Source organism: Scardinius erythrophthalmus (genome assembly GCF_964197995.2).
Source record: "Scardinius erythrophthalmus genome assembly, chromosome: 5".
Lineage (NCBI taxonomy): Eukaryota > Metazoa > Chordata > Actinopteri > Cypriniformes > Leuciscidae > Scardinius > Scardinius erythrophthalmus.
The window spans coordinates 20,060,905-20,086,081 of NC_138225.1; the positions used below are offsets into that span (position 1 = coordinate 20,060,905).

A 25,177-nucleotide genomic window follows, 5' to 3' on the forward strand; every position below is an offset into this window, starting at 1 on the left:
TGACACCCCCGATGTTTTGTTTTCTTGTCATCAGACAAAACCGACACAATGATGTTAAATATGTTAAATATGGGAATTTTCATGGGAATCAGACATCTTAAAGTCTCTCTTTTAATTGCAACTTAAATTCCCTAATTCTGTTTTTTTACATCACGATTTTTATGTGCAACAAAAAACTGTCTTTCAGTCTTGTTGCAGCAACACAGTGCAATGAATTGACCGTTTCTTCTCAAAGCCCTGAGAAATCTCGTTAAATGAAGCTGAACATCGAGTTACGAGGGATTTTGGATGTGGAACAGATCAGCAAGAGGTCTTGAGGTCAGTTTAAGCCATAGACAGATTTAGTAGATATTTTCTTCCCAGTATCAGTGCTGGGTGTCTTTAAGCCAAACTAATACATGAGAACATGTTTACATTCTGATAAGATGATTTATTGGCGTAATATTATTTTTTCGAATTTCAGTCTATTCTTATAAAACACACCACTCAGCTCGTTATGAATAATGTGATGCAGACCTTGCGGCAATGTTGCGGTAACATTAACGTGATGGTGATGATGAGCCTGTGTGTAAATACGAGATGATCTGCTTACTTCTCTTGGTGGAGAGCGTTATATAACAGCCCACCACTGTGGGTTGGATGATTGACTGATAAAGGGATATCTGCAGTCCTCACGCTCATATATGCATATGATCATGTGACATTGATGCAGACTGGCTCGTCCTGTCAGTATCAACTCAGCATTGCAGATCGAGGGGATTAGCACATTTATACCCCCCGTGGCATACACACACACATCTTCTATTGATACTTTGCAAGTGACGTCACAAGTACTGGCTGGCGGGCAAGAACGTCGTTCTCCAGCAACGAAACCCAGTAAACTAATCAAGGGTCGCCAGTTTTACTATACAAAAGTTGGTGTTTTGAGGTGTAAACGACATGCCAGATAGTTGTGCAATTGGATGCACTAACCGCAGATGAGATAAGCAACCTTCACAGTATACACACGTCTGTGCATATTACCATCAAAGGTAATTTCAACATTTGTTTGAATACAATGGGTGTATGATCATGTAATTAATCGTGTCTTTAAGTTACTGTAGTTTTGTCAATCAACACCACCAGTATTCACCAGCTGGTTCGGCGAGTCAGCTGTTTGTGTTATAAGTCTAAGCTAGGCTAACTTTACGTTCACACCGCCGCCGGCGAGAGCGGCAAAATTCATTGAAAATGAATGACTTCCGGGCACTTTGACGCTCTCGCCGGTGGCGGTGTGAACGCACAGTAATAGCTGTCGTCTTTTGCTAACAACAACAAAAGTGTGTGATAGGTTGTTTTGAGGTTTGCGATATCTATGATTTTCAATGAGAACCAGAGATGACCCAACAGTAGAGCTAGATTATTTACGGAGGAATTATTACTGCTCGATTATCGTAAAAAAAATTTGTCTGCTTTACACAATTTAGCTACCTTGGAGTTAATCCTAGTCCATAGTTATGCAGCTAGCTCGCTAACAGACTTGATAGCTACTAGAAAGTCCTGGAACTACAGGACTCTACGTTGAAAATACCCGTTTGTTGCCCGCCAGGTATCCGTGGTAGTCACGTGACTGCAAAGTATCAATATGTACATGCAGTCTCACTCCTCACACTGTCTGACTGGCTAAAGGGAACCAAACCGCACACAAACCATCACTAAGTCACTAGATATCACTAAAATCAGTTATTGTAGCCACAGGGAACATTTCTCTTTTTCCATTTCACAGTCTTCCACTTATTAACATGGGCTTTTAATTAGCAGCCACTATCTGTCTCTGTTGCAATTACCTCCCTGGAGACTGGCCACACACACACTTCATTTGATTGAGATGGTCTATGAGAGATTATAGACAATAAGCATCAATTAAATTGTCACGTTTTTTTGACTGCTGCTCTCAGTTTTGCTTTACTGTTGTCTCAGTTCCTCTCAACATATGTTTATTGTGTACGAAGACTTTTATGTTTAACGCAAGCACCAATACATGACTATATTTACAATGAGGATTAGGTTACAGCAATACAGTCAGGGTTTGACGACTGTACTTACTAACAGATGTCACTCTCGAATTATACGGTTCATGCAAAGCTTAAAGAAGCCGCTCAAATACGGTCTGTATAGATGAATGACCAAAGTCAAATCCATTTTTCTGGTCTTGTAATAAGAGACGGTGGCTAAAGTAAAAGATAAATGAAGACAAAGATGAAGACTTCAGTAACATTAGAGTCTTTAAGCAATTGACATTGTGTTATTTAATAAACAACTGTCATCGTCTAATATTAACCATCAATGCAAAAGTTTTTTTTTAACTTAGATCAGTGGTTCTCCGGTGGGGCCCAGGCCCACAAGGGGGCCTCAAGATGACTTAAAATGATTTAAAATAAAAAAATAAACTTTAACAGAAGCTGAGATATTAGATATTTCTCATTTAAATTCACCCAAACAGCATGTTTTTCGTGTTTTTTTATACCTTTTGTCTAGTTATGCCAAGCTCTAAAATATGTTACTGGATATAAATTGTCTGTAAAACTATATATTTTTAAATCCTTATCCTTAATTCTTATCCAGTAAGAATTCTCATCACGATTGGACTTTAATGAGGATATTCAGGTGGAGGACTGGATGAAACATGTAAAGAAGCTCAATCACAAACAATGAGCACATGTCTGAAGCTGCTACAATATAAGTGGTTGATGCGGATTCATATGACTCTAATTATATTGCATGAATATAATAAAAATGTCCCTGGCACTTGCTTTAGGTGCAGTGAGTTTAAGGTGCACTATATCATTGCATTAGGGAGTGTGAAGAAGTCAAGAATTTTGGAAAGCTGTGAAAGAAATGATAGAGAAGATCCTTGATGTTAACATTCCACTGTCACCTTTACTTTTTTATTTCATTAGGCTGAATATCCTAAGGAGATCAAATTAAAAAAGAAAGAGTATATATTTATAAATATTATGAATTATTCAAGCAAAACAGCTTTTTTTTCTAAAATTGAAAAAGTATTTGTGCACCAAATATAAGAAAATGGCTAAAAGAAATTGTAACAAATATGACAATGGACAAGATATTTTAAGGGATAAATATGTATTTATACATAGTTAAATTATATATAAATAATTCTCACAAACAAATAGAAAAGATATGGGGCTATTGATTATTGTTGGACAATGAGTTTAGTGGTTTTTGTGACTCTCTAACGTGATTGGCTAACAGCAGTGATCTCTTAATGACATGAGCGAGTGAGTGAGGGATGGATGAAACAGGGAGTAAGATACAGAAGACAAAGAGGATGACAAACAGTAGTAGAGTTATAACAAGAGGTCTTCTGAGACCGGCTTAGTGTTATGCTAAGTGAGCATGTCATCTAATCATTTCATCTTAGCAAAATGAAAAAAAAAAAATGAAAAAAAAAGGAGAGAAGGAGAGAGAGAGAGAGAGAGAGAGAGAGAGAGAGAGAGAGAGAGAGAGAGAGAGTGTGTGTGAGAGAGAGAGAGCGCAAGCAAAAGCGAGAGACATCTAAATAATAAAGTACGCTGAGATGTTTTTATTTCTATGTAAAATGAGTCCTGCTATGTTGAATGACTCGAGTGTCATTTCAAAGCGCTCTCAAATGAGCCAGAAACTGAATGAGCTTTAGAGATGCTACTGCTGGGCTGGGTTGCTAAAAATACCCAACTAGCTCTGCAAGAACCAAAACTTTCCAAACAAAAACACGCTATATTTATATTTGAAAGATTCTCCTAGAATGATAATCATGACAATATGATTCCTTTAAGAGGTTCTGGGCAGACATGGGTTTGAAGGTTTAGGCTGCTGTTTGTAGAGGAGGAAGAGAGTATGGCACTTACATCTTTGGTAATAAAGGAGCTTAGCAGTGTCACAAAGGACCAGAAGAAAATTCCACTGCTCAGAATGATCTTTCTGTTGAAACGGTCCCCCAGGTAACCGAAAATGGGTGCAGCCACCATGAAACTGCAGATGAAGACTGGAAAGAAAAACAGAAGCAGAGCAGTCATTTTTAACATTCATTGTCACATTTATTTCATACACTCTCAGAAAATAAAGTACATAATTGTACCTTTAGGGCAGGGTTTCTCAAACTCGGTCCTGGAGGGCCACTATCCTGCAGAGTTTAGCTCCAACCCTAATCAAACACACCTGAGCAAGCTAATCAATGTCTTCAGGATCACTAGAAACTCACAGCTAGGTGTGTTTGATCAGGGTTGGAGCTAAACTGTGCAGGACAGTGGCCCTCCAGGACCGAGTTTGAGAAACCCTGCTTTAGGGGTACAATGGCTTGTCATTGATAATATTGTACCTTAACCTTCAAAACCTACAATATTGTACCTTAACCTTCAAATGAAATGGTACATATATGTACCTTTTAATGCTTTTTGACCCTCAAAAAGGTACATTATGTACCTTGAGGTCCAATAATAAGCCCTATGGGGTACGTTAGTGTAGATTGTACCTTGGGGGACAGAAATGGACTCCTACTGTACCCCTATTTCTTGTAGGATTTCTGTGCCATCATGACGATAGTAACACTGTCCGTTCTACATAATACTTTCCACTTAAATGCAGAAAACTAAAAATGCACATCCTCATTCTTTAAAATGACGAGGAAGCTTTCAGACTCCCTTTCTATTTCCCTAATTCACTTCCTACCCACGATCCCCTTATGTGCTACTGCCCATTAAATCAATCACAAGACAAAACCTACTCACAAGAGCATTTGCTTTAACCAAGTAGTTTTAAAATTTATAATTTTTTTGAACATTTATGTTTTATTTTCCATTTCAGTTGTTCCATTTTTTCATACACAAGTATACATCTCAGATATGTGCACCTGATAGACCCTTTACTTTCTCATGCCATGCAGATTGTACTCATACTACACACCTGCATACAGTACTTCTAGAACGTACTTTATTAACAGTCTTTAACTGCAGAAAATAAAGTACACTTGAAAGTATCTAATGTTAATAATTCCTGTAAAAGTCCAAGATCCCATAATCGTTGTGTAAGATTTCTTAATCTTGCAGTTGCTGACGTGACTCCAGTTGAGCGCGCTGAAAAAGGCATCCAAAATGCTTTCGTAACGAGTCTGCATAGATGGCATGAGGTAATAATGCTCATCTGGAAACTTCAGAGCTGCAGATTTTGAGGATTTTTGCCATCTCCATAAACATTGCAGTGGTTGTGTGTGTGTTATGCAAAGTGAGGATGTGTTTGCAAGCTTACTGAGAAAGAGAAATACAGTGCAGTCTAAAACCCGCACAAATACACTATATATAGTACAGTGTCATGATATTTAATAATAAATCTACATCCTCTTTTGTGCTGTGCTGAGGTTAAGAGACCTTGGTAACACCAAGTAACACCAAGTCTGAGGCTATAAAGTCTGGGCTGAATTTCTAGCCGTCTCCCACCCTTGATCAATGGCCATGTTTGGATATTTAATAACTCCTCATTTTTGAGGAAGGCTGAATTTGCTGAAGCCACCGGAAACATTGCCCTGTGTTATCCTTGGCTGCTTGTTCAAGCCAAACTCGACCTGACTTGAGTATATCAACTCTAGGAACAGGCACGGAGCCTACACCGAGCCTGCTGGGAAATCAGCGCTCTCTCCACACACTCAAACCTGTACAAATTACAGCAGCTCTATATGCTAAATGATCTGCTATTTCATCCCTGACTTCACTCGCTTAGTGATCGTAATTAGGCTGCCTTTGAAATCCGTCCCAAAACTGAAAAAGACTTAAATAAATAAATACAAAACAACAGTGAGTAAACTATGTTTGTCAGAGCTGGATTTGTTTACAAAAGCATACAGTAGGCTAGGTCTGATTTGATAAAGATGCTTAACGTGACAGGGAGGAGATGAGAGTGAAACTGGTGCTCTGTTGTGTAACTTGCAAAACTGAAGACACAGGATCCAAACATCACTTTTTTGTTTCACGACAAGCAAAAAGTCTCATAATGAAACTGTTTGCATGTCATTGCTCTATCGGTAAGTACAACACGTCATTTCCTATCAACTATTTTGCTGTTACCCACACTGTGTATAAGAGCAGGGGTTTTCCAACTTTTCCCCCTACATATACTATAGTTAAGTTTGGGGCCAGTAAGATTTTTTAATGTTTTTAAAATAATTCTCTTACACTCATCAAGGCTGCATTTATTTGATCAAAACACAATAAAAACAAAAATACAGCTTTCTATCTGAATATATTGTAAATATAATTTATTCCTGTGATCAAAGCTGAATTTTCAGCATCATTACTCCAGTCTCCAGTGTCACATGATCCTTCAGAAATCATTCTAATATGCTGATTTGCTGTTCAAAAAAAATTTAAACATTTTTTATTATTATTATCAATGTTGAAAACAGTTGTGCTGCTTAATATTTTTGAGGACAAGTTCAAAATAACAGCAGAATTATCTGACAGAAATCTTTTGTAACACTATACATATCTTAACAGTCACTTTTGATCAATTTAATGTCCTCGCTACATATAACTATTACATATAATATACACTCACCTAAAGGATTATTAGGAACACCTGTTCAGTTTCTCATTAATGCAATTATCTAATCAACCAATCACATGGCAGTTGCTTCAGTGCATTTTGGGGTGTGGTCCTGGTCAAGACAATCTCCTGAACTCCAAACTGAATGTCAGAATGGGAAAGAAAAGTGATTTAAGCCATTTTGAGCGTGGCATGGTTGTTGGTGCCAGACGGGCCGGTCTGAGTATTTCACAATGTTCTCAGTTACTGGGATTTTCACGCACAACCATTTCTAGGGTTTACAAAGAATGGTGTGAAAAGGGAAAAACATCCAGTATGCGGCAGTCCTGTGGGCGAAAATGCCTTGTTGATGCTAGAGGTCAGAGGAGAATGGGACGACTGATTCAAGCTGATAGAAGAGCAACTTTGACTGAAATAATCACTCGTTACAACCGAGGTATGCAGCAAAGTATTTGTGAAGCCACAACACGCACAACCTTGAGGCGGATAGGCTACAACAGCAGAAGACCCCACCAGGTACCACTCATCTCCACTACAAATAGGAAAAAGAGGCTACATTTGCACAAGCTCAAAAAAAATTGGACAGTTGAAGACTGGAAAAATGTTGCCTGGTCTGATGAGTCTCGATCTCTGTTGAGACATTCAGATGGTAGAGTCAGAATTTGGCGTAAACAAAATGAGAACATGGATCCATCATACCTTGTTACCACTGTGCAGGCTGGTGGTGGTGGTGTAATGGTGTGGGGGATGTTTTCTTGGCACACTTTAGGCCGCTTAGTGCCAATTGGGCATTGTTTAAATGCCACGGCCTACCTGAGCATTGTTTCTGACCATGTCCATCCCTTTATGACCACCATGTACCCATCCTGATGGCTACTTCCAGCAGGATAATGCACCATGTCACAAAGCTCGAATCATTTCAAATTGGTTTCTTGAACATGACAATGAGTTCACTGTACTAAAATGGCTCCCACAGTCACCAGATCTCAACCCAATAGAGCATCTTTGGGATGTGGTGGAACGGGAGCTTCGTGCCCTGGATGTGCATCCCACAAATCTCCATCAAATGCAAGATGCTATCCTATCAATATGGGCCAACATTTCTAAAGAATGCTTTCAGCACCTTGTTGAATCAATGCCACGTAGAATTAAGGCAGTTCTGAAGGCGAAAGGGGGTCAAACACAGTATTAGTATGGCGTTCCTAATAATCCTTTAGGTGAGTGTAAATAATATAAATGTTAACAATACTTACATTACATTATAACTTTATTTCATAAATGAACTGACATATTGTGAAATCTTTTTTATTGTATTCAAATATTTAGTGGACCTCCTAAGCAGAATATCTCAGAGATGTTATATACAGTATGAACAGAAATCCCACAGGCTATGCGAGCACAGCTCAACTAAAGCAATTAACACCTCTCTCTCTTTCTGAGATGTTGATTTCCTCCCTTTACCCTGAGCCATCTAAGCCATGTCCTCTGCTAATTCCTCAGTTAGTGACCTCATTCCTTGTCCGTGTTTATCACATCATATAACTTTGCACATCAATTACACCTGTGTGTGTGTCTGACTGTGAGACAGAGAGACACAGTATCCAGAGAGAGACAGACCATATGGACCAACACCATACACACAATGTGTGCAGCGAACGGCTCCTGAAATATTCATGCCTCGTCTTTCCCTGATGAACGGTTCACTCGGAATTAGCATGTTACACAGATCAAGATGTTCACTCTCACTTTCACATTAAGGACAGATTCTTGACAGAGGGACAAAGACTAGACATTTACATTTACATGTAGTCATGTATTAGTAGATGACAATTCAAAGCGATTTACAAATGAGAAACAAAGTAGCCAAGCTAAAAGCAAGTACATGCTTTTTTTCCTATACACGCTTTAGCTTAGAAAAAAGGCAACATCCTGGTGACAAAGTCTGCACTATAATTCCATCCACAAATAAAGCAAACATTATCTGCATGCTCAAATAAATGACATTCAAAGATTGGAAACAGCTCTCTAGAATTCTGTCAATTCGGTCAACTCGGCCATTTTGCAAATATTTTTCTACAATGACCAATGAACTGTACTGTACATTGAACATTATTCCGGTCAACTGCTTTCTTTCATATTCGGTCACACTTTAGATTAGGGTCCAATTCTCACTACTAACTAAATAATAACTATGACTTTTGCCTCAGTAAACTCCTGATTACTGCTTATTGATAGTTAGTAAGGTAGTTGTTACGTTTAGGTATTGGGTGAGATTAGGAATGTATGGTCATGCAGAACAAGGCATTCATATGTGCTGTATAAGGACTAATAAACAGCCAACATCCTATTAAGCTACTAGTTAATAGTGAGAACTGGACCATCAACTAACGTGTTACCCAGATTTCTTATAAATTAATTATTATTATTATCAATTTTTATTACTTTGCTAATTTAACTACTATTAACTTTTTGTGTTTTACTAAGTGAAAAAAAAGAAAAGAAAAGAAAAAACATGGGTGCGCTGAAGAGGTTTGCTGTGTTTATCCTCTGCAAGTTGTTATGACCTGAAGTTATTCGCCTGAAGCTCTTCAGCAGAAACATTCTTCCTCATAATGGTATTTCTGACATGGCTTAAGGCATGTCACATACCTCACCTGTCCTTCCAGGTGACTACTGTGGGAATTTTCTGCTTTATGTGACCTCCCATGGTGTTTTTCGGAGGGGATTTATTAAGAAAACACGTGTAATGTGTTTCAAGTGGCTGATTCATTGCCTGTAAATGTCATTCTGGATTCCCTCTCTTTTAGAGCGCAATGTTCCTCTGTCACTCATCGCTACTTGCTATTTAAAATTCATGCCGCCTTGAAACCGTCAGAAAAGCTCCCAGATAGATGAGTGTAGACACTCACACTCCTCTGTCATCCTCCTCTTTTTTCCCTTAAGGGATGAAAGATGATATAAAGAAGGATTACATCCTGTCACCATTCTGACAGAGAATGACAAACACTGCACCTTCACCTCTTCCTTACTTGCTTTCTTTAACCCGTCTGTCAGAGCGTGGTGACCCTCCATATTCGGTCTTTGTCACGCAGGACCCCACTCGCTCTTCAATTTTAAATTCCATAACTATAGTTAGCCTCACAACGTATTGCTGTTCGCCATGCTGTGCTTTAGCAACAGGAACCAAAGAAAATAATGTGTTTTATTTTTTGTATATCCTACCCACAAATATTGAAAACCATCTTGGAGACCATGGAAAAGTCCTTTCCTGGAATATTTCTTTGGGTTTTACACAAACTTTGCATTATGTTTGCAGTGGAAGAAATGGTTTTAATGACAGTGGTGCAATGATTCATTGTAGAGAGTCAATGTAGCTATTTGTCTATGGCAAACAGACTAATAATATGAGACTCACACTATACTAATAATAGACACATGGAGGATATAGGTGAATGTTGCATGCAAATGGTAAACAAATGCTTCTTAAATAAGGGATTATTTAAGGATAGACTAAAAAGTCATTTGGATTTTATTATTTTAAATAAATCTTACTGGTACCCTATATGATGAGATCAAACCATTCATGGATGTTCTATTGCACACCAGTGAATTGCTTTCCAATACATGAATTAATGACTCTAGTGAGCCGGTTCCTTTTATTAAATGAAAAACATACAACATGAAAAGTCCAATTCACAAATAAATTACTGGGTTACTGGGTTGAATCAGTCAGAAAAATGTTTAATTAAACTGAAATTACAAGAGTGTTAATGTTGCAAATGCACTGTAAGTTATCATTGGGGTTTTTTTTGGGTTTTTTTTGAGAAACTGGAGTAATAGTTGCTGAAAATTCAGCGTTATCATCACAGGAATAAATTACAATTTAAAATAAAAGTTCTTCATGTGATACACTAACTTTAAGGTTGCATATCTGAAGAAACTGTCTGTACTTCCTCCCTGTATCTGTATGACACTGCATTCTATGTACATAGGCTAATGTCTAACCGTCTGCAGCATACCAAAGCTCTGACCCAAATGCAAATTTTTAAAAGTTTACCGACAAGGAACAACCAAATTTTTACCTCAGTATCTGACATGTCACATACCTGAAACATCTCAGTTTTGAATTTGCGGCTGATGCTTGACAATAGAACTCCTTAATGAAATAGCAGAGATGCCAGCTCACATTCTGCTACCGGTAAATCGCTATGAACAGAGGAAACCCAACCTGTTTCTGTTGATGCAAATTACATAATGTAATCAGTAAGGGTTAATGCCCGACGAGGTGTCCATTATCAGGTATTAATGGACGACGGCGAGGCGTGAACCGTCCGACGCTGTTGCCTCCGCCGAAGTCCATTAATACCTGACAATGGACACCTCGAAGGGCATTAACCCGCTTATACCATGGTCACTTGCCAAATAACACATTTTTAAAACATTAGTTTATATTTTAATTAGTTTTACAATCGAAATCTAAAGTTACAAGTTACAAACAATAACTTGGTTTCCTTGGTTACGCCTGACGGTTTATTTAGGTGTACATTATCACTTTTTAACGGACACCCTGGAGCCAATCAGAATCGAGTATTCACCCAGACCATGGTATATGAACATTGAACATAAAAACATTAGGTGTGGCAGAGGGCCAGAGAGTCACTGTTGCATTTGAAACATTATGCTGGTGACGTGCTCTAATGTCAAGCTCTTCAAAAAGTTTGCGTCAGGCCACTTAATAGGCTCATTTGGCCATTTTGCACTTCTAAACAACACACATTTGGGCTGTGTCAAAATAAATGAAGCATCCAAAGCTCCTGCATGGCCTTCCCCATACAGCCAATGGCGATTTGAGCCAGTGTGGGTGAATGTGATTTAACAGGCAGAAGTGGGTCATGTGTGGTGGGCTAGCTGTGGATGACTAAACTAATGACATCACGCCGCATTTAATTGCTTGGATATCTTTTATTTGCAGTGTCCAAATAACGCCTCAACTTCAATGACTCAGTCTTCAATCGTAGTTGAAGTAGGAGTGAGTGATGTAATAAGCGTAGGAGTAGCCTCAGAAAATAAGACACCTAGAATCATAATATACACCTCTGAAATTAAAATCAATCAATGGTCAATTTCAAACCATTTTAAATTAACAGATCAGATTAAATCTTATTCAATTAATTGTGTGTTTGAGTGGCTTCTAATGCTTCCTTTAATCAAAGACCAAAGCTTAACTTGAGACATGTTACTATGACAACAGGACTATACCTGTACTGCACTATGCAGTTTGTGACTCAGTCTACAGGAATCACCATCCCTTTAACCAACATTGTTTCGCTGTCAAGGAGAAACACGCTCGGCCATGAAGCCTTCACCTGTGTGACAATAATGACTTCTGTTCTCCTCTAATCATTTCTTTTGGACGGCAGTCGGGCAGTGTGTGAGTGGGTGTTTGGGCACAGAAAAATCGTGACTAGCTAGTCTAAGCAGAGACGGTCAAGAGGACACGCATAGAAACGCACTACCTCAGGGTAGAAGTCAACACAACTTTCACTCCACGGCTGAATGCGCAGAAAAAGTTTGTGCTTTCTGAAGGCAAAACAGTCAGGGCTCCAAGTTCATTTAGAATGGGTTATGAAACATTCACATACAAATCGCTGGCATTGAGATGGAAAGCATTATACAACAAGTTAATAAGAAAAAGTGAAATGAATAAGCCTCAGACTTAGCCTAGAAATCTAGACGCACCCTAGCGGCAGCAAAATGTATTTCGCAGCCAGGTGGGTCTAGCAACTCTCAATAAACCTTCTAGCTACAAAAACCCAAATTGGGTCAGGCCAATCACGTCGTGTATAGAGTAGGCGGGGGCGGGCTTAACATATGACGACAGAGTTGCGACGGTTACCTGGCTGCTGCCACTTGAAAACAAAGAATGACGGCTGCTGATGGAGAACAACGGTCTTTCGAATCGGCTTTGGCCGCGACTCTGGAGGACTTGGAGTTAAGTTTTTCTTTGAGAAAAGAGCAAAGAACGGCACTTAAGTCATTCTTAAAAAAAGGAAGATGTGTTCATCGTTTTGCCGGCCAGATATATGGCAAAAGTTGAATCTATCAACTAGCTCCGCTGTAGGGAAAACGCTCTGGTTGGTTGAAGCGCTGTCCAATTGCGTGCATAAGGGAATTTGAAAGACAGCCGTTTATCCCGCCCCTCGGATTGAGCCGTGTCTATGGTGAGTTTCCAGACCTAACATCTTGATGTAGGTCTGGCTTGCCAGGCTACCTCAGACTGAATGCAATGCAAAATCATGCCTGTACAGTAGAGGGCGCCGCTCAAACAAACCTTTCAGCTGTGCTGCCATTCTGGATCGCAGAAGAAAGTACAACACTCTTACTTCAGCAATAAAAACAAAAAGATTAAGCACAACTGTGATGTTTATCAAGTCATTTTTGATTATTAGTATGGTTGAATTGGATCATCGAATGTCAGCAGCAAAGACATTGGTTAAAAAAGTTAGATTAAATACATTGTGTTATTTAACATTTAACGAAATATTCATTTCGAGTTTGCATTTCACTGTTTTATTTATACTGAGGAATACTGAATCTGTTTTTGAGCAAGTGAGATTTTTTGTGCAGAGTAAATGCATGTTCACATTTAGTCTAGAACTACAATAACCATCATGTTCACACAGCGCACACAAAGCTTCTGAACTTACGATTTCTCACGACATGGAACAGGAGAGCTGTCAATCACTAAATGGGAAAACAAAGCAACTTTCATTACTTGTTTGAAAAAGTAACTCAGATATTTTGATGTATTTTTAAAAGTAATGCATTACTTTACTAGTTACTTAAAAAGAGTAATCTGATTACATAACTCACGCTAGACTTGTAATGCGTTACCCCCCAACACTGCTCCTTAAAACAAAATACATTTTCAGTGGGTATCTTAAAGATTATTTTTCTTATATTTTTTCTTTTTAAAACATACACTTTTACTCAATGGTTTGTGTTAAAAAAAAGTAAAGTAGTAAATGTATATTGTATTAAGTATGTTTAGATGTTTAGTGAAACATATAGATTAAAATGATGTTTTTTGCAGTGTAGTTAAGTTTATGAATCCACTAAAAAATCTCATACTTGGAAGATTTTTAATATATCCATCAGTGTCAGTAAAATGCATGTCAAATGCGCGCCAGTCAAGTCCATGATCTGACCCTGATGGAGGACACCTGTTCTTCTGCTATAGGAATCTCTCCTCTGAGCCAGTGGAGTGTGTTCATCATACTAAATCATCATGATTATCTTATCGGCTCACTCCAGCCTTGCAAATGTTTTCATAACTTCTTAATCTTATAATTTTATAGCCAAGCGTTAAGGGTAATCTAATATACAGACCTTGTCCTTCACTTGTGATGTTCAAACAATATAAATAGACAGTGAGAACAGTGCCCAGCTGTTATGTTATAAGTACTGAAGTGTTATGGGTCTTTATATGATATTTCAGATGAGATGTTTATAATCTGCAGAACATTCAGTTTTTTTTTAATATAAATCGGCACAATAAAGCATTAGGAGATATGTCACATCATCTTTACCTACCATTCAGTTTTCTAAATTAATGGCATATTTCTGCCATGATGACAAGTGCAGTATGTTGTGCTTTGATCTTCTACCTGCTAAAAAAAACATTAGTGGAATGCTTTCTCTTTCTCTTTCTTGATTCAACTGAAATGCTGATGTATTAACTGATGCCAGTAATGTTCATGGGAATATCAATGTAAAATATTTGAGCTGAAAAACAAGTCCATAGATGGTTAAGAAGCTGTATGTTGGTAAAGAAGCACTCAACAATTGCCTAAGAAAGTGTAGACAAGGAGTGTGTGTTCTCTCAATCATTGAACTAGTTTTGTTTTTGTTTCAGCAGAAACCACTGGACAATGACTGAGTCAGGTGCATGAAGATATGCAGATACTGCATTTCTAAAGAAAAGGAGCCTGCATTTAAATTCCATAGTTTGAGTGACCCAATTCCAATCTTTTCCTCCCATGTGGCACAGATCGGATATGACTCAAGAACGTGTAAGCAGGAAAAAAGCACATGGATTCCAATATTCTCAGATCTTTTTCAGGCCTCATTCACATAGAAATAAATCTGATATGAATCGGATATGAAGTGCATTTGCGTCTACCACGTAAATGGACAGATCGGATATTCCCCTGTCAATGCAAGTCATATATCATTGAAAAGCCACGGTGGCCAATGATGGCAACTCAGGTGAACACCAATCGCGATCACATGACTCTTTTCTATGGTGCAAAAGAGGACGAAGGCTCAAAAAAAAAAGTTCTGCTGTCCATTGCAAACCGCACCATTTTTTACTTCTTTTTCGGCCTAAGCTTTTCCGGGTTGTTTTGTAAATACAGATGTCGGATATGGGTCACTTTTAAAAGAAGATGTAAGCTGGTTCTCAAAAATATATAGTGGATAGTCAACAAATTGGAATTGGGCATCAAGACCTGCAGTGTAAATGCGGCCTATATAAGCCACGCTTATTCAGGAAGTTGCAGTTTGGTAGAATATTTATTGTTCCTCACCTTTGAATGACTGTTGAAGTTTATTAAGCCTGTCATGAAATGCTAAATTCATGTTAATACCTAGAGATAAAATACCATGCATAAGTCATTACAATTTTTTGAATGTATCTGATAGAAGTCTCTTTTGGTCACCACGGCTGCATTTATTTGATCAAAAATACAGTAAGACTGTATATTGTGAAATATTATTACAATTTAAAATAACTACTTTCTATTTTACGTAATATATTCTAAAAAGTAATTTATTCCTGTGATGGCAAAGATTGTTTTGGGAACCGTTATAACCGTTATACATAACCGTAATATATTTTTCAGGTTCCTTTGATGAATAGAGAATTCAAAAGAATAGCATTTATTTGAAACAGAACATATTTGTAACTTTATAAATATGATTACTGTTAATTTAAAAAAAAGTATTATTAATTATTTTAAATTATTATTAATTAAAAAAAAATCATACCGGATACCAATCTTATGAATGGTAGTATACATAAATATTACATGAAGCATTCTGGTTGTAATTTTACAAGTTTCATAGAAAATATTTTTAATTGACGTGACCCATTTATACAACCATTTACATGCAATCAGTCAAGCGGTGTGAAAGGCAAGAGAGGATCAGGCCTGAAACTGCACATCGTGGTTTTGTTTATGTTTATGCGGCAATTGGCCGTGAGTTTTGTTGTTTATTTTGTCATTAAAGTTACGTTTGCCGGTTATCGCATCCTTCTTCCCTGAGTCTTGAACTTTGTAACATTTATACATTTTCCTTAAATCATTCTGGCGACTAATTTTTTCAATTTGAAAACCCGTGCTGTAAAGTATTTGCTGTACTAACATGTCTGAAACCACAGAATAAACGGATACAGTGAATTATGAATGTCAGATCCATTCATTTCTCAGCGTGCTGAGACAAATGACAGTCTATGGACTTTGCAGGTGCAGAGCGACAGATGCTGAGGAAGTCACATTAAACAGGAAACTCTCTGACGCCTGTGTATTTTTTGTGAATGTGGATAGTTGAATACCTGCCTGTGTCTGTTCTCATTGTGTGTTTACAATCTATAGAGGCCTCAACAGAATAAGAGAGGATGTTGAGTTGTTTGAGAGTAAAAAGACCGCAATGAATCAAGCCAAAACAAACAGATGAAGGTATAGTAGAAGATGGGAATAAAGAGATTCAAAGCTCAGCTTTTCTTGAAGGATATTGTAAAACACAGTAAACAGAAGTCACCTCATGTACACTGTGTGTTAATACAGTGAGATTAATGGTCCTAAAACTTACTGTATTGTTAAAACACTGAAATGCAATACATCAAATCAGAGAGAAAAGGATGGGTAGTTTATATTAGGTGCACTGCTCTAACAGTACTGAACAAACAGTCAGTAACTAACTAATATCTGACGAAACTAAGTAATTCCAATTAACAATCAATCTTTAAAAAGGAAACTAAACTGTGACAATGTCATTACTAGATGATACTCCTAATCCTGCAATGGAATGGACACTAACTTACATAACAGTATAGCCGCTGGAAACATGCATGCAAAAATACACCATCCATTATCACTTCTCATCCACTTCTGTCAGTGTTTTGCGCTAGCAGCAAGGAAAATGGATGTGTCACAGCGATGATGGAAAGCTTTTAAGTAACTATGTCTGTTCAAAACTGTTCAAAAATCTGATAAAAAATGCTTAGCCATAAGTTCAGGGGCTTGAGCCATGAATTATCCACCCATGAGAAAAAAATGTTCCATAAAGATTTTTTTCGCCCCTCATTATAAATGTGCTTGAGCGAAGTGGGTTTAATAGATATATCCTTAAAACATGGCTAAATGTACTTATGTCAAACAGCTGAGGCAGTTATATCACGATAAGACCAAAGTTGTGACATTTTTGATTTCAGTTAAATGTCGGATTTTTTTTACTTTTACTTTGTGACGTTCAGAAAACTACACTTTTAAAACATAAACATACACTGTTTTTATGAGACAGAGGTTTGTAGAAAGAAAAAATAGGAATAATGTATTGAATACTGAAAGAAAAGCACTTTCATGTGGTTTACGGCATAGAGTATCAGTTTGATACGTTTTTCTGTATGCCCATGCTAACTGCCCTTCTTTTCTTTTCTTTTTTTGAAAGTGGTTAGAAACAAAAATCTGTGTGTTTGTTGGTTTGTAAGAGGGAGAGTGGGAACAGTTTGTGGATTAGTGCTGGTTAATGAGGTTGTCCCAGTCATTTTTAGACACAAAAATGGCAAATTAGTAATTAGCACAAACGCTACAAAGTGAAATAAAAGCCCTCTGGGATCTAAAAATGGATACACTACACCCATTAGAGATATGATTGACTGTGCTCATGCTTTGTATAGGTCCTATATACAGTAGGACACAAATGACTAAGTTGATGTTAATGCAGCAGAATGCTTATAGTAAAGGTTTTCCGGTCTCCATAATAACACAGAGAATGCAGACAAAATTTATTTGTAAAGCAAAACCTAACTACTCAAACAATCTCAGAGGCCAAATGCCTAATGAATGATGTATCATAAAACTATGTAAGGCACTAATCTCTCTAAATATGCTTCAGAAGAATTTATATTGTGAAAAGTGTTACTGCAACTGACAATTCCATTTTAAATAACACAATGACTAAGCTTAAATACACCCATAAACACATACACCTGCTGCATACCACTGCTGACGAGAACAGTCAAAAGTATGAAAAATATTCCCGTTCTATGTAAATCTGTCAGGGAGGTTTAAGACGCTCTGTTCTCGGTGTAGAAATACCACAACAAATCCCCTAAAAATTATGTAACCTGATGTTTCCTCTTTAAATCTCTATAGAGGATTTCAAGGAAATGTCTTGAAATAAGTAAAGTTTCCATCTAAGGATGTTTTTGTGAAAATGTTTACAGATATAAGCTAAATATTGTTTTTTTTTTTTTTTTTTTACAATTTTCAGTTTAAGTTCTATGAAATGCTGTGTTGATACTTCAAATGTCTTGAAAACTAGTTATTGTGAACTGCTTAACATTTTTACAGGCCATTTCTGTAGTGCTTCTGTCAGATTTTGCAGTGGCCTTTGGCCTCCAGACAGAAGCCGCTGTAATAGCTATGAAGGATGTATCTGCGCATCCACCTTTGGCATTTTCTCACCTGACCTTCACGCTCATGCATACCTCTGTCAGAATTCCCCCTCAATGAAGGGCTTAGCTGACGCTTTCTCCACAACACAAAAACACAGTCCAGCCTACCCGCTGAACATCACCAGCATTCCTCTCTTTTTCTTCATTGCAGATCATTTCAGGCTTCAGTAGTCTTGGCTTACCGGTGTGGGTGTGTTTGATTTATGTGTGTGAGCGCACATATGTTTCTTGGCATATTATATGCTAGTTGTTGGGTAAAGCTTCCCTGAAATAGGCCACACTGTTTGTAGCTTACCAGAATGTAGCAATGACATTTTTTTTTCTTTTTCAAACACCACTATTAGCTCTGCCAAGGTTCTGGGGTGAACCCTTACGATTGTATGGCCCGCATGTGGAAGTGGTGGTAAATGGTGTTAGGTTGTTACTCTTTTCACCACTCACTATTAGCTCGCAGCTGCACTTGTGCCTTTCAACAGATCTGAGAGGCAGAAGAGGAGCGCCACTGATAAAAGGAAGATCAACTCTACACTTAACAGATGAATAGAGTTAGCAGAGAGAGTGTGTTAGACATTTACATGATGTGTAGGCACACGTCATGCACAGAAACACACTTTTCTTTGAAGAAACACGGTTTGACTTTTTACAACCTTCTACACATAGAATAACAACACCACAGCCTAGTTTAAAATGTTCACTGGAGGTTTTAAATTGAATCCAGATGAAGATTTATATTGAAAATTCTCATCGGTTTAGTGCACAGGAACTGATCTGGAGAAGCTATTTTGAAGCTAGCTTCCCAAGCTACCAGATAATCATAATTTGAGGTACTGTAGTTCATTTTGAACAAATTTATTTTCTATTTCTGTTCAACCATCTTTTGATTCCTTATATTAAAACAACTCATCTCAAAAGTTTTCAGCAATTGTCATTAAATGCAACAAATAAAACTAGAAACACTCTAATTTGTATAATGAAAACATGGCGAACAGCAACATGTAAGTATTTCATCACAAAACGACAAAATCTCACGCAAGGACTTGTAATGAAGCAGTCCGAATGGAATCGTGTGAAGCAATGAATCGTTTCTTCTGACAGGTTTTTTATTAACTCTCTGAACAAACTGTTTTACTAAAATGAATCGTGAAGCAGCGAAACACTTATTTGCACAAGCCATAATGTCGAAACAAAATGAATCAGAATCCTCAAAACTATTCGAGAGACAGGACAGTTCAGGAGATTGTGTGATTCCTGCCTGACTTCACTCAGCTCTAAAGCTTCACGCAAAACATAATGTGACAAAAAAATATTATAGAGCATCATACTTGTCACACTACACTGTTACTCTGGAAAAGTAACTTACTGGAAAAGCTACATTATTGTAAACAGAGCCATTGTCACCCTTTTGGAAAATGTACTGTAGTTAAATTGGTTGCATCACTACTCTTAATTAGTCAATTACTTCCCAATAGTCCAGAGGAAATTTGTCCTGACACTGAAATTCATTCGATATGGACATTAAGGATAAAAAAGTAAACCACATGGGAAATGGCGCTTTAACTGTATTTTATAATGCCTTGGTTAGAAAGCAGAATTAAGACAAGAAAAGATAATATCCTGTAATTTCCTTGCTTACGGCTGGTTAGACTCCGTGTTATAGCTGGGAGCTGGTGTGTGAGAAGCGTGGGATATGGGCTTTTTCAGTGGGTGTGGAGTTTTCCTCTCCAGCCCAGAGCTGTACATCTAATGATAGGCCAGCATTCAAATGACAGAGTGTGTAAATGTGTGTGTGTGTGTCTATGCTGAGGTCCTTGCCAAAGCTGTTTAAACCAATGTGACAAATTTACTCACAATTGGTAAATCCAAATGTGCACAAACCCTCACGTACACACATATAATCTATCATAGGATCACACCCATGTTCTCTCTCTCTGAATGTACTGTAATAAATGATTTGACCTTGAGTGATGAAGCTATATTGTGTGTGGATGGGTGGTTCTGTCCACAGGGGACAGAGAATAGACCCTCGCCTTGTATTGATTTCTCCATGTCTTTCTCGTACAAGAAAATACACAAAGTTTGTGCAATGCCTAATCTAATTCTAATGTCTGTGGGATTTTGGGTCATTGTAAAAAATGCTTTGTTGTGTTGAACACTGAGAGAGCTTCAGAAGAGCTTTTATCCTTTTATACGCTCTCTCCATTCCTGTCCTCCATTTTTAGAGGGAAACTGTCCAAGCAGACTCTTTAAATGTAAGAGAAGATGCCTTTGTGAATCTAATATGAACGAGGTGGGCCACTCACTGGCTTTGTGGTTAATGCTTGCTGTGATTGGCAGCAGGTTTTTGATTGGCATGAAGCTCTGCGAGAGTGAGCTGAGGATCAGGGTGGGGTTTAAGGGGGATCAATGAAGCCCCGTCCCCTTTGAGACATGGCCTAAAAATTCCCAGCTTTTCTCTTATTCACACGCACATTTCATTACAAACAGTACACAGAATAAATAAAGACATATATATAGATTCACCCATCCGGCTGATCTAAAGCAGATTCAAGCTGTAAGACCTACATATCTATTCATAGCATGTGCAGAGATGTGGATTTGATGTATTGATTGCTCATTACCCAGTGTCAGAGCCAAACTGATGGAGAGAGAAATTGGTTTTTATTTTTTCCTTCCGTTTTCACATTGACACGTCTGTAATCCATTACATCTCTGTGCCATTGACATTGAGAGTGATGAGCAGGTGCTGGGATCTTTCCTCTTTCATTTCCATTCCTCTCACTTACTCTCCAACCCTCTCCTTCAAGCACATCTCCTCTCCTACTGTCTCTTTCCTGCTGTGGAATCCATTTATTCGTTTTTAAAATATTAGACGCCTGTCAGATTGACAGTGCAGCAAAAACAGCTCCAGAGCAATGTGTTTTGTGAGAAACCTAATGATACAGAGAGACGAAGAAAGGAGGGATATCATAGTACAGCTGTGGTCTGAGTGTGAACAGCTGATGATACACAGATACAGTAGCTCCTCACTGTCTAGGCCAAAGAAATCAGAAACTGTAAGATCCACCATTAAAATGAAAGCTGAGAAGGGGACAATTGTGGCTGTGTAAACATACAGTGGAAGTGCTGTACTACAGGAGGCCTGTAGTAACATCTCACTTCTTAAATAATGTCTTTTAATGGCTCATGGCTATGTAAGCCAATATCCTGACAGTCACAATCCAGTCCACACAGAAATTTCTTCTCGATATAGCGCATTCTTTGTCTGGGTGGATGTAGTCGTGCACCTGGGCCGCAGTCATTCACTTACAGACTGACTGGCCACAGACTGCAGCTATATACAACACATGCCCCAGACGGAGCGGCTAGACGGAGACATGGACGCAGTGGAGTCATGTCAGGATTCAAAAGCAGTGTTCGCTCTTGCAGTGACAGATGGGATAGGAGACAACGGCAGACGTACACCTAGCATGCAGACAAGAGCTGCCATCTTTGACCAGAGGGCACTGACCTCTTGACCTTTAGAGCAATACAGTCTAATTAGAGTCTCTACGGTATAGTCAGAGATATGAAATATATCATATCATATATTTCTCCTGAAAATACTCATACTCAAAACCCATAACCTTGAGTAATCAAGTTTGGACAATATACCTCAATTCATGCATGTGGTTGAGATGTTTGCTATTACTTTTCTAAGAGACTGGACTCTGGACACGAAAAAAAAAAAAAAAAAATGAAAAAAATATTTTTGTTGAAAATGCCTTCTTATATATGGATACATATCACTGATACTTGGGGTTGGGCTTTTTTGACCTGGGCCTGTAGCCAAACACTATCAATCACTCTGAACTAGGGCTGCACGATTAATTAAAATAAAGCAGAAATCGAAATATGACTTGTGCACAGCATGCGCCAACCATCTTTCCAAACTTGTTATGAGAAGCGCTCATAAACCTGCAACTGTCAACAAAAGAGAAGCTTTAATGGCTCCCTGCGATTTTTTTTTTTCACCAACATTAAAGCTTGATGGTAATTAAGTAATTATGACAGCCGTAAATATTGGTATTGTAGTTTTACAGTTGTACTATAAAAAATTATTATAATTTTTAGTTGTTTTTAGTATGTTTTTTATTTACTACTGCTATTACTACTACTAATAATAATAATTATTATTTTATAGTCATATTGATATATAATCACAAAATATTTGGCCAAAGCATGTAATTAAACATACAAACAAGCAAAGAAAACCTGAAACTTTTGTTTCTGGAAATGCAAAATCATTCAAATATGTTAATAATGAGGGAACTTGCGACCATAGGATAAAGATGCTTTTGGGAAATGCACCCCTAATCAAGTGATTAATGTGGTGGCACGTTTTCCACTGTCAAGCAAGACTAAAAACATATGTTTTATTATTATTTAGTTTCTTATTATTGCCCTCAAAACAAGTGCAAACCTTTCAAGCATTAAACATCAGTGCTGGTTTTAGAAACTGAAGACCACCCACCGCTGCGTCACTAACCCACAGGAAATTTTAACATTCACCTGCCTAAAGCTCATCTCCATTCATCCATCTTCAGCAAATATTTCTCTTTTGGACGCAGAGAGGCCATCCAGATTCCCCGCACCCACCCTTAAAATGCCAATGTCACCTACCAAACAAAAGAGCAGGAGGAGGCCCTCGGGACAGTAATAACATCCAAGTTAACCCTCTCTTCTTTCCTCATTCCATCTTCATTATTTCTTCTATCTTGCAGACATCCAGGACTGCCAGCAGGTATGGTGGCTAGCAAACAATCCATTCTTTTTTGTGTCCACAATAATTGCTCTTTCCCACTAATCTGAAATTAATATCTCTTAGTCTGATAAAGGATTTGGTTAAAATTCAGCAAGGCAAAAGAAATGAAGAGAGAGCATTGTGAGTGGGATCAGATGTAGAAGGTTTGTCTTTGTTGAAATGGAGGTGATTGACAGGTATGAGAGCCATAGGTAAAAGCACATCGTGTAAAGCCCGGTAAGTCAATATTGCCCTGATAAGGTTACATGTAAGGGGCCTATGTGTCAATATCAAGTATAGACACACATTTGTCTGGAAATATGAAACTGGGCATCACTTGAAGGACACAAACTGGACATGTATCATATAACCAATATTTTACATCTGTGAAATATTTTTGCATGGAGTTTTCAGGAACTGAATCTTTCATCTACTCGATTTGTTAATAAGTGATTTGGTACTCACCACAATAGATCAATTGATACATGAGGCCTGAATCACCCTGTGTTGAGCTAAGGCTTGTGGTATATGACCTCATTTGGTACTGGATACTCCAGTCTTCCCACAGGCCATCATTCACTGATTTACTGTATATTTACTTCCTTTTGTTATGACAATGGCACAATGTCATGAAAGATCGACTCTCGTAGAATTGGCTTTTGAGTTTAATTATATTATGAAAAGCTTCCACCTCCCAAACTGTCACTGTATTTCACCTCCTGTTTTATGGTAGACTGCCTTAGTCAGCTATTCTCAAGACATTCCTTAAGACATTAATCTCTACATCTCTTCATGCTATGTGCACTTTAAGACATGCTGCCATAGTCTAGATTTTGGGAAGGCTATAGCCTCTGTCAAACTAACAGATGTGAGTATGTCTCTAAGAGAAGTGTACACTGAAAAAAAAAAAAAAAAACAGGCTTATTATCTTGTTTCACAGTAAATATATCTAAAAATCATATATATAAAAAAGAAAAGAAAAGCTTTCACTTTTTCATCAAGGTGAGTTAAACACACACTGGTCACACCTATCACAATAGGTCGCACTCCAGTTGATCTCACGCCATCCCTTCAACCAACTTTTCACACTGAGGTTCTCAGCCAGTGACCAGAGCATCTGAAATTTCGTTGCGTTGTGTGAAGAATGAGGTCAGACTGGGATCAGAGGCCAAACTAAACCTACCACAGACACTTTCTCTACAATCTAAACATTGGCCACATGCACTGCTTAACAAAGGGACTTTTCCCTGCTCATATTTTTCTGGGTGGCATAGGATATGGTTCAGGATGTGGTTTGCTTTGATATTTTGTTATATAATACAAAGGCGATCATATATTTGTATGTGCTTAACAAAAAAACCTGCTAAAGCAGTATAAGAAAACTCGACCCTTGTGCTGTGCAGAACACATTTGCAGAAAAAAATAGTTCATCACTCCATTTTCTCAATGTTCCAGTCCTGATTTTGTTTGAGGTATTCCACCTAAATTTAGCAAAAAAAAAAAAAAAAAAAAAAAAAAGATTTTTGGCCTCCCCACCCTTAAATGTACAAATTTAACCCCTAGTTAGAGAGAATCTTGAGACAGTGTCACAGCATTAGAGGTGCCATCCCTCTTGCAGCATATAGAACAATAATTGGCTGCCATGCTGTCAAAGCATGAAAAGAAGCACCAATTCCCTGTTGAGAATCAACCTATAGAAAGTTTCCAACCAGTCGTTTACTTCATGGTTAGCCTGAGCCAAGCAGAATTGTAATGTTTATTTGCAACCAATTACAGACTAATCAAAAACACATTTTCTTCAGTGAGTGACAGTACAGTCTAAATTGGTCAGCTAAGCAAAAACAGAATTCATTCTTACTGCCTTTTAAATGAAAGTTTTCCATAGTACATCTCACTAATTTCTGCAGGCCGTTATATAATATAATAGAGCTGAATAGAGCTGGATGTCTCATTTAGAAAGTCTCAAAGTACCAACAAAGTTTTATTTCACCTTTTCCCCTCTTTTCTATACTATTTTGACTAAATTTAAGCTAAAACACTAAAAACTAAAATTCAATTTAGATATGAAAACATGCTTAAAA

The 25,177-nt window shown here is 37.8% G+C and overlaps 1 protein-coding gene across 3 annotated transcripts in view; it reads right to left on the reverse strand.

Annotated features, from left to right (window-relative positions):
* The window catches only part of spns2 (SPNS lysolipid transporter 2, sphingosine-1-phosphate), a 75,409-nt gene that overhangs the window by 28,290 nt on the left and 21,942 nt on the right, over positions 1–25,177 (reverse strand). For 2 of the 3 annotated variants that reach the window (XM_081364623.1, XM_081364622.1), the window contains exon 3: positions 3,891–4,027. In XM_081364623.1, the coding sequence (XP_081220749.1) occupies positions 3,891–4,027 (137 nt within the window). Of the gene's footprint in view, positions 1–3,890; positions 4,028–13,283; positions 13,321–13,449; positions 13,486–25,177 lie in introns of those variants that run through there. The other variant, XM_081364624.1, reaches the window with a different exon arrangement.